Source organism: Ipomoea nil, unplaced genomic scaffold (assembly GCF_001879475.1).
Source record: "Ipomoea nil cultivar Tokyo-kokei standard unplaced genomic scaffold, Asagao_1.1 scaffold0656, whole genome shotgun sequence".
In the NCBI taxonomy this organism is placed as follows: Eukaryota; Viridiplantae; Streptophyta; class Magnoliopsida; order Solanales; family Convolvulaceae; genus Ipomoea; species Ipomoea nil.
In genome coordinates, this window is record NW_017617084.1 from 1,343,433 (window position 1) to 1,355,021 (window position 11,589).

An 11,589-nucleotide genomic window follows, 5' to 3' on the forward strand; every position below is an offset into this window, starting at 1 on the left:
TTTGATTACTTAGTCGTACTTATTTCTTTAGTATTTTGAATACTAATGACATTGATTGAAATAATTCGTGCATAGATATTGCTCAAACTTTTTACTAAAAGTATTTGTATAAAAATAAGAGCATATATCATAGGCTTCAATTGTAATTTAGTGAGAACCTGGAAAAGTCATCATTCTTGAACACTCTGTCTAGGAAGATGGTTTTTAAGTAAACTTCGGTTTCACCACTCGACCTGGGAGTTTTTAAGAAGTAGGGTGTTGATCATGCAGGCTAGTTAGAGCGCCACTTGATCTTTACCTGAAATGAGGTTGACTTTCATATGTTGCTAATACAATCAAAGCCCTGCAATAGAAGTTGTTGAAGTACTACAATATTGATCTGCACCCTATGAATGCTTTATATGAGTTTTAAATTCCTTAAGGGAAGGAAAAAATTATGCTAGTGGCAACTCTGAAGTCTCATTGTTGAGAGATATTCTGAATAAATATGAACTCGAACATATTCCTTGTGTATGAGATTAATTTCTTATAAGAATATGATGTGAAATTTGTGATTATATTGTTCAACTTCATGTAGCATGTGAACAACATTATTTCTATGGCTTACTAACAATGAACATTTATATATATATTATTTAAACTCTTGGTTGAGTCATATTGAAATACCTATAATTCCTAGTCAAAGGGTAATTGTGATCAATTGAGATAACCAAGTTTGTTGAAATATCAACTGTTGAGCATGTATCAGGCAGAGTGCGAAGCTTCTATAATGCTCCACAAAGCAAGTCGGCAAAACTCGGTCTACAAAGGAGCTAATGATGGGCACCAAATATCAGTCTGGGTAAGAGATCAAATACATTTGACAAAAATATTTGTAAGTGTTGCTTTGTGGGGTAATAAACTCCATATATTTTCATCAAAAGTTTCTCTGTGGTATTGAGAATAATGATGAAAGAGAATGTGTCATGTTAAACGTGAAAATCTTAAGGGATTATTTACGAGTAAACGAAGTACTCGTCAAAGTGCATGTAAGTTTGGTCAAGAGAATCAACTTACTTGAGGGCTAATTATGAGGATTAGTCGTTGACTCATTGGAAGGACTTAAAGTCCAAGTGGTAATGAATTTGTGGTGGATCCCACTTCTGTGGTCAAACGAAACCATGAAAAGAGTTACAAAATAGTACACTAGTTGGTCATTTCGACAGTGTGTGTACCTGTGAGGTTGAGCTACAGCTCTTAATGAATTCATAACTCTTTGAGAAAGGGTGGTTTTGTTGAGACAAACTTAATGAATTCACCGCATGTGAGGTTGAGCTACAGCTCTTAACGAATTCATAACTCTTTGAGAAAGGGTGGTTTTGTTGAGACAAACCTAATGAATTCACCGCATAATGACATGAGTACAAAGTGCTCGTGGTGCCCATAGATACTCTGTAGCCACTCATGGTGGTCTGCGTTGAGGTAGACTTGACAGAGTTGAAGGTCTATCCTAGAATAGACCTAACAGGGGATATCTCAGGGTCAAGAGTATGACCTCACATATTTTAAAGCGACCAAAGCAAATTAAGTGCGTTAAGTTCAAACTTTGTCTATTCGATGAGTTCAAGATCAAATTCACTCCCGTTTAGAGAAGTACTTAATGTCACTATATGACAGTTCAAGTTTTATACACTGGTATGAAAATTTGCTTTGATCGTTGTCAGGCAATGACAGCATCAGCCTAAGTCCCTTTAATGGTGGGGGATTGTTGGGAGCATTTAAAAGGAAAGGCTTCCTTTTGCCTATCAATGTTGTCTCACATTGGAAGTTTAGCCTCTTATACTCAATTGGGATGGTCTATGTTGAGATAGACCTAAAGAGATCCCTAACTTGAGTGGAAAAGGGCTAACCGCCTCTTATGAAAGACAATGGGGTTATCCCAAGAAGCCGAGTGGCTAAGAAACATGGTGATAACCGTGCAATTGTGGGGGTGTCCAACACCTTCACCACATTGTAATTCACAAACTGTCATTTGCGTTGCCAATAACAGTGCCTATGATAGAAAGAAAAGACTTACAAGTGATTTATGTCTTTAACTACTCTATAAGCCTTTAATGGTAGTCTATACAAAGATAGACTTGGTAGAGTTAAAAGTCTATATTGAGATAGACTTGGTAGAGTTAAAAGTCTATATTGAGATAGACTTGATAAGACATAAAACTTGTAATGCGGAAAGACTTGTCAAAGTTAAAAGTCTATGTTGTGATAGACTTTGACTGGGTAGAAGTCTATATTTGAGACAGACATAACATTCTTTAATACTAAGGGTGTTCATAAGAAGTCAAAGAGTTTGACTTTTGTAGAACCTGCTTTTTGAGTTGGTGTGTGCATTCGAGTTCAAAATTTATCTAACCGTTGAGTTCAAGATTCATATCACTCTCGGGAAGAAAATTACTCAGTGTCACTACGTGTCAGTTCAAGTTCTTAAACACTGACATTAAGATCAACTCATTTGTATTGCTCAGACGTTGTTTCCTTCTAGCCTTCTACTTTGAATGTGTGGGGGATTGTTGGAAATTGTCCATTCAAAGGTCGTAATTTACGGACAAAGTTGTGTGGCAGCATAAATTGTGCTAGTGTGTGGATGGGGCTAGTTGAAGATCTCTTACCCCTGTACTATAAAAGGGGCAATCCCTCTTTTGTCTAAAACACACCAAAAAAGGAATATCTTCTTCTTCATTCCTTTTTCATTACTAATATATATTATATTATATTATATGAATATATATAATATATATAATTCCGTGCCTGCCTATTCAACTCTGAGCAGTAGTGAGGTTCGCCTACGTGATTGCTAGTGCAAGCTATCCGTAGTAGGTCTGTGTAGCCTGTCGAAAGCGTGCCAGGGTTCTAACTGCACCGTTACCGGGCAAATAACGCTTTTAAGGTAGTGTTATTATAACACGGCACAGATTTTCTTTCTACCATACATCCGTAGTGTCCGTGCTTCTTAAAAGGCTTCCAGATCGTGCGTTGACGTTGCTATTTTCCCCAACAATGACGACAGAAGTATTTGCGTTGTGAAAAGAATTAATTTTTGGTTTTTCGACTAAATGTTGCGACGGAATTAACGACCCAAGTAATTCCGTCGCAATATTTTCTTTTTAAACCCTAAGTTGCGAGCCTAAGTTTCATATAAACCGCAGCCATCAATGCAGAACGCCCATCGCAGAACGCCATCGCAGAACACCCATTGCAGAACGCCCATCGCAGAACGCCATCGCAGAACGCCCATTGCAGAACGCCATCGCAGCAGAGCGTCGTTGCCGTCCGGGACTGCCTCATCCGTCTGGTAATTCATCTCTGGTAATATTTTTTTTTTTGAAGTAAATTTAGTTGTTTAGTGTTGCCGTCCGTGACTAGTAAATTTTTTTTAAAAGTATTTTTTGAAGTAAATTTTTTATTCCTCAGTCAGTCCTCCTTGCTTTTCCGTCATTAAGAATGAGTTTACTAAATATCAAAATTGCTCTTGTTCATCTGTTATTAAAATGGGAATTTGGGATTGGGATCTAATTGAAATGAATGCCATAATTTAAATACTTGCAGACCAGTTGACTGACTAATTTCCTAAAGACATACATAATGACATCCTCAATGAAGATGCCAGTTCACTGACGAATGTCATTCTTTTTCTGTAATTTTTCAATTTATTTTTCTTATGTTGTACCCAACTTATGGATTAAACCTAATGAGAACAATAGTGCATTGTTGTCTTATCTACAATAGTGCATTGTTGTCTTATCTTAAAATTTTTGTTTTTCTATAAACTAGAATACTAGATTGAAGTTTGAACATAGTATACGTACAACTCCTTAAAACAAGTTTATAAAACTTTCATTAGTGTTCAGTAATAAGAAGACAATAGAATGGTGGCTGGGATGAATGGGGTAGCAAGTATGCAAGTGGTGGACTAGGGAAGTGGGAGAGAGGAGAAAGAAGAGAAAGGGGAGAAGGAAAAGAATTAATTAAGTAAAAATTGTTTACTTGTTAAGTTTTGGCCTATTCACTCGTTAGTCCCCGCGTGATGCTTGCACAGTTATACACCCGGAATTGCGTATATATATGTATGTGTGTTTGTATATGTAAAGAGAAGAAGAACACCAAGTTATAGTATAACCATCATGTAAGTGTGTCCCTTTCATTCATCTTCACTCACTTTATATAGTGGTCATATACAACCTTTCAAGTACACAACATCAATACATGATTAAATGATAAGCAAGTGAAAGGTCTAAATAGTTTAATGGCCATAAATATAAATATTTACAACACTCCCCCTTGGCCATTAAATAATTATACTCATTCCTCGTTAAAAACCTCGCTAGAAAAACCCTGTGGGAAAAACCTAGTCGAGGAAAAGAGTACATGTAGTATCAATCATGTGTTGCATCGGTTGCCTCGTTAAAAACCTTAGCTTAAGAAAAACCCAGTGGGAAAAAAACTTAGCTAAGGGAAAAAGAGTACAACCATAAGCCTTCTGGGCATCATCTTCAGGATTTAAAAGTCTCCTAGACCGAGTTTATCGCTCCCCCTGAAGACAACAGTCTTCCTAGACTCCGCATCCCAATTTTATAAACATACTTCTCAAAAGTGGATGTAGGCAGGGACTTAGTGAACAAATCTGCCAGATTTTCACTAGAGCGAACCTTTTCAATGAGTATTTCACCACTCTTCTGGAGTTCATGTGGGTAAAAGAACTTAGGAGCAATATGTTTAGTAAGACCTCCTTTAACGTACCCATTACTCATCTGTGCAACACATGCCGCATTGTCCTCATATAGGACAGTCGGGGAATCAACATTGCTCATTGTTCCGCATGAGCGATGAATATGCTGTATCAGTGATCTCAACCATACGCATTCACATGCGGTTTCATATAAAGCAATTATCTCCGAGTGATTAGATGAGGTAGCAACTAAGGTCTGTTTAATGGACCTCCAAGATATAGTTGTACCTCCACAAAGAAAAACATAACCAGTTTGCGATTTAGCAGTATGAGGGTCAGACATATAACCAGCGTCTGAATATCCTTTCAAAGTAATGTCCTGGTTGTTTTCAAAATAAAGACCAAGGTCTTTTGTCCCTTGGAGATATCTAAAGATATGCTTTATTCCACTCCAACGTCTTCTGGTTGGAGAGGCACTAAATCTAGCAAGTAAATTCACTGAAAAGGCAATATCAGGTCTTCTGCAATTAGCCAGGTAAAGCAAGGCTCCTATAGCACTTAGGTAAGGAACTTCAGGTCCTAGTACCTCCTCATTATCCTCCTTAGGTTTAAATGGGTCCTTTTCCGCTTCAAGGGACCGGACTACCATTGGGGTGCTAAGGGGATGAGATTTATCCATATAGAATTTCTCCAATAATTTATTAATGTAGTTAGCTTGGTGAATGAAAATTCCATTTGGAAGATGCTCGATCTGCAGGCCGAGGCAGAACTTGGTTTTTCCTAAGTCTTTCATTTCGAATTCTGCTTTTAAGCATGAACATGCTTCTATAAGGTCTTCCTTTGTCCCAATAATGTTCATGTCATCGACATAGACAGATATAACGCAGAAGCCATTAGATGACTTCTTAATGAATATACAAGGGCAAATATCATTTTTAACGTATCCCTTCTTCAAGAGGAATTCACTCAAATGGTTATACCACATTCTACCAGATTGCTTCAAGCCATATAATGACCTTTGAAGTTTGATGCTATACATGTTTCGATCTTTATCCCTCATATTGGAATTTTGAATACCCTCGGGTATTTTCATGTATATATCAGCATCTAGTGACCCATAAAGGTAAGCTGTCACTACATCCATCAACTGCATATCTAATTTCATACTTACTGCCAATGATATTAAATAGCGGAATGAGATGCCATCAATAACAGGAGAGTATGTTTGATCAAAATCAATTCCGGGTCTCTGCGTGAACCCCTGAGCTACCAATCTCGCTTTATATCTAACCACCTCATTGTTTTCATTCTTCTTCCGTACGAATACCCACCTGGATCCTACTGGGATCACATCTTTTGGGGTAAGTACGGTGGGACCAAAAACTTTCCTTTGATTAAGCGAGTTGAGCTCTGCCTCAATTGCCTGTTTCCACTTCAACCATTCAGAGCGCTTCCGGCACTCGGTTATTGACTTTAGTTCTGGATCCAGATTATTTTGTGGAATATTACAGGCAACTGCATAGGCAAAAGTGTCGACAACGACTATTAAATCTCTATTATATGTTTCCCCTGTATCAACAAAATTTATGGCCGTTTCTATATTGACATCAACCAGATCATCGTCATTTCCCAAAATATTTTGATCTGGATGTTCCGCATTCCCAGTGTTCGTATTATTTAGAGCACGTGCAGGTTCACTGGGTTCTTCGTCTTCGGGACGGTTAACATTTTTCTGGAGTGACTGAGATATTTTACCAATTCTCGTCTTCCGCGGATTTAAATCTTTTGCACCAACTGGTCTCCCGCGCTTCTGGCGATGGGGAGTGTCAGTGTGCATACTTGGTCCCACGGGGATTTCAACTCTCGAAGGAGCATTCACAGCAGGGATATGAGACCTAGTCACTCCTCTGTTATCAGTAAAAGCATCTGGCAGGTTATTTGCTAAATTTTGCAAATTAATAATTTTCTGAACTTCTAGTTCAGTTTGACTAGTACGTGGGTCTAGATACTGAAGATCCTTTTCATCCCATGAGATTTCTCGGCATTTCGTTAAATAAGGTTTTTTATCTCCCCCTAATGCCGGGAAATGATCTTCATCAAAAATGCAGTCAGCATACCTCGCGGTAAACTGATCTCCTGTTATGGGCTCTAGGTATTTAATGATGGAGGGAGATTCATAACCAACATATATACCTAGTTTTCACTGCGGGCCCATGGAGGTACGATTTGTAGGTGGTATGGGGGTATAAACTGCACACCCAAATACACGCAGATGGGAAATGTTAGGTTCTACACCACGTAGTAGTTGCAAAGGGGAATAATCATGATATGCACTAGGTCGAATTTGAATTAAAGCTGCAGCATGTAATACTTCGTGTCCCCAACATGAGACTGGTAAACCAGACTTCTGCAGTAATGGTCTAGCGATTAATTTAATACGCTTAATCAGGCACTCGGCCAGACCATTCTGAGTATGGACATTAGGTACAGGATGCTCCACTTTGATGCCCAAGGCCATACAATAATCATTGAAAGTCGTTGATGTGAATTCTCCAGCATTATCCATTCTTATTGATTTAATGGGATAATCTGGGAATTGGGCATTCAACTCAATAATTTTCGCAACAAATTTAGCGAAAGCTTTGTTCCTCGTGGACAGTATACTAACATGAGTCCAACGAGTGGAAGCATCAATAAGGACCATAAAATATCTAAATGGTCCAGAAGGTGGACTAATAGGTCCACAAATATCGCCCTGCAATCTCTGCAGAAATATAGGCGATTCTTGTCCAACCTTAGTACGTGACGGGCGTACAATATATTTACCTTTCGCACAAGCCACACATGTAAACATGTTTGGCGAAAGTACCTGGGATCTCGACAGGTTATGTCCAGCAAAATTAGATATGATCCGACCCATCATATTCTGCCCAGGATGACCCAAACGGTCATGCCACATTTGAAAAGAATGTGGATTTTTGAGTTTCATGGTTAGTGCAACAAATGAATCATTGGGTTGTATATAGGTATAATATAACCCAGAGGATAAAGAGGCAAGTTCCTCAACCTCCCGCTTTTGACCAGTGATCAACTGAGTCATGATCAAGAACTCCTCTTTGTTTTTAGTCTTGGTTTCAATATGAAAACCATTTGAACGAATATCCTTGAAACTCAGCAAGGTTCGTTTAGATTGAGGGTACAACAAAGCATTTTCAATTAGTAGCTTTGTACCCTTAGGGAGGATGATGGATGCTCTTCCGGAGCCCACTATTTGTACCTGATCATTAGAAATGGTAGTAATATTACTACTTGATTTGTTTAAGGTACGAAAAAACCTCATATCCATTAGGATAGTATGCGTGGTTGCACTATCCACCAAACACAATGTTGGTTCATGCTCCATTGTGCGAACAACAACTTTGTAATGTTGTAAGATCTTCGGGGTTACTTCTCAAACAGTGGTTGTTCGTTACTAATTAACCAATGCCTTGGCACAAAAAATTGCATGTGAAGGTTAAGAAAAAAGAGGTGAACCATTCATCATGATAAAATAGAAAACATAGAAATCAAGTCATAAAACGATATGAAAAAAACATAAGTTCATAATCCAAAAAAACGATACGAAAAATAGGTTCATAAACCAAGAGCATAAGACAGATCATTCTTGATCACCAAAGTCTTCAAGCTCATATTTTAAAAGATCATCATCATCATCATTCATCACTGCATTTGCTTCAGGCAAATCAGTGTTGCTGTGATGAGATTCCTTTCTTGACGGTTGCTTATCATTTTTCTTTTGCGTCATTTTGTAAGCTTCAACCAGATGCTTTGGTGTACGACATGTACGAGCCCAGTGTCCCGTATATCCACACCGATAACATGTTTGTGACCTTGATGATCCTTGATCACTTTGTTTCTTATCTTGGGTCCGGGAGTCATTGTTGCCTTTGCCTTTACCACTTCGATTGTTTCGACCGTGACCTCTACCACGACCCTTTCCTCGACCCCTTCTAGAATTGCTTCCCTGGGCAATATGATGTGCTTCAGGCGCGGGGGCAGACCCAACAGGTCGTGCATTATGGTTTTTCATCAAAAACTGGTTGTGCTTCTCGGCCACAAGAAGTGCAGATATCAAATCAGAATGCTTTTCATAATTCTTTGCCCTGTACTGCTGCTGGATTACAAGGTTACTCGCATGAAAGGTAGATAGAGTCTTTTCAATTAAGTCTGTCTCTGAAACTTCTTGTTTGCAGAGCTTTAGTTGCGAGACTATCTTATGAAGAGCCGAGTTGTAGTCAATAATTGACTTATAGTCCTGAAACCTCAGGTGAAGCCAGTCAAATTGGGCTTGAGGGAGGACAATCGATGACTGTTGGTCAAAACGGTCCTTCAAGGACTTCCATAATGCAAAAGGGTCCTTTTCAGTCAAGTATTCATTTTTCAGGTTGTGGTTCAAGTGGTGACGTAAGAAAATGAGAGCCTGCGCCTTCTGGGCGTTAGTACACTGTGACTCGGCAACAATGGTTTGGCTTAGTTCTTTAGACGCGAGATGAATCTCGATGTCCAAAGCCCAAGTCAAATAGTTGCTACCGTCAAGTGCGAGCTCATTAATTCTCTTTTGGCGATAGAAGACATGATCTACAAAACATATATCGTATGCTTTCATATACATTCATAAAATCATATGTTCATAGCAAAATAAGGAATTTAATAGGATCTCTAGATGCAAAGCAAACTTCAAGAGATGAAACCAAAAGATAAAATTCGAAATACAAATTGATCTTTCAAATTCATATAAGAAGCCATAAAATTGACCTTTCGGATACTTGCAAGAGAAATATTCTTCCATGTAAATTTAATAAAGATAATACGGAAAGATAACATGCATATTTTACAAATTATCCATACAGAAAGATAACATTACATGCATCGCTTTAAATTACTTTTTGAATTGCCCATGACAAGTCTATCACCACAAATGGCCAAAAGTAAAACCATGCATTTAGTTTGGCCGATTTACACAACAATTCAAAAAAGTAAATGTTATTCCAAGAGAAGGAATTATAGCAAGAGAATGTTTATATAGCAAGAGAGGGAATTAAAACTCTTTGGATGCAAAAATTTCAAAAAAAGACGTAAATATCTAATTTATTTTTTTATTTTTATCTTCTTTTTATTTTTTTTTAATTTTTTTTTTGGAGAAACATATACAACAAGGTAGTGGATTATGTACAAGTATTATTTTGCATAAGAAAGCAAATATCAAGCATACAAAATTAAAGGTCAAATATAATCATTATAAACCAAATATGTAGTACGCCAATTTCTTCCGCAAAGACAAAGATTTGAGATTTCCTTATTCAAGAATTTCAAGGCATTTATACAAACCATATGTACATATACAATATTAAGCTTTTCTACATAACAGATTATCCTTTCGGATTCACGCAAGAGGGAAACTTTCATATTTAAACAAGAAAAAAAAAATTGAAGCATAGCAACCTTACTAGTAACATGCTCATATTGCGGTAATAGATTACAAAATAATCATGATCAATCATTTTGTTACAGGACGTAAATTAGTAACAACATCCATGAATTTAACAACTTAGTACCATCAACCTTAGTTACTGTAATGATTTAGCACACAAGTTTTGACATTATTCACCTTCCGTATTGAATTAGTGCTCATTAGAGCAATGGTGCCAACTTAATGCCAAATTAGTGCTTAATCATTACGCTTTACCAAAACATTGTGAACATACATTACATCTTCATACTTTTATTTGAATTAAAAAAAAAGGAATTTTGAATACTTCAAAAAGCAAAAACAACATCACATGCAAATAAAACCATTCTGAATATACTCCTGTACTATGATCTTTTTGTCGAATTAATGGGACTAAGCAAGACAACAAAAACATTCTGAATATAGGTGCTGGGCAAACAATACATACACACAGAAGCAAAATTGCATTTTTCCGCAAAAGCAAAACAAATTAGAAATCCATATTCAGGAATTCTCAAGCACATATACATACGAACCAATATATGTAATTCATATTTTTATATCATGGCATTATACAAAAATTCATAAGATAGATAGAATGATGGCTTGCAAATATGTATATACATAGAATGAACAACAAATATTCACATGTTTAAATCACCGTATGTATACAAACATTCATAAGATCGAAAATATAAATTGCATATATATTTGTAAGCATATACTTCAAATCAACAGGATTTCAGAATGTAAATATGCAATTTGTTGCAATTTTAACAGTTATGAATGTTAATTATAAAATAAACATACCGTTCACCGAGGTTGAGCGTGCTGATAACGTGTTAAGTTTTGGCCTATTCACTCGTTAGTCCCCGCGTGATGCTTGCACAGTTATACACCCGGAATTGCGTATATATATGTATGTATGTTTGTATATGTAAAGAGAAGAAAAAAGAGGAGAAGAAGAACACCAAGTTATAGTATAACCATCATGTAAGTGTGTCCCTTTCATTCATCTTCACTCACTGTATATAGTGGTCATATACAACCTTTCAAGTACACAACATCAATACATGATTAAATGATAAGCAAGTGAAAGGTCTAAATAGTTTAATGGCCATAAATATAAATATTTACAACATTACTAAATATCAAAATTGCTCTTGTTCATGTGTTATTAAATTGGGAATTTGGGATTGGGATCTAATTGAAATGAATGTCATAATTTAATGAAGAAATTGATGTTGTTCATTTATTACTAATTAATTGCTCAGCTCTAAGTACACTTGCTCAGCTCCAAATTGCATTATAAGGCTACACCACCTTTGATGTAATAATCTCAACAACCCCCAAGTCATTAAGAATGAGTTTCCTT

General features: G+C 36.9%; 1 protein-coding gene across 1 annotated transcript; it reads right to left on the reverse strand.

Annotated features, from left to right (window-relative positions):
* Positions 1-8,363: 8,363 nt before the first annotated feature.
* LOC109174719 lies at positions 8,364-9,377 on the reverse strand. Its single transcript, XM_019323974.1, has one exon. It carries the CDS (start codon positions 9,375-9,377, stop codon positions 8,364-8,366), a length of 1,014 nt encoding a protein of 337 aa, XP_019179519.1.
* Between the last annotated feature and the right edge of the window lie 2,212 nt (positions 9,378-11,589).

Excerpts from the sequence above, each read along its gene's own strand:
- LOC109174719 (XM_019323974.1), bottom strand. The coding sequence starts at position 9,377 with ATGTATATGAAAGCATACGATATATGTTTTGTAGATCATGTCTTCTAT.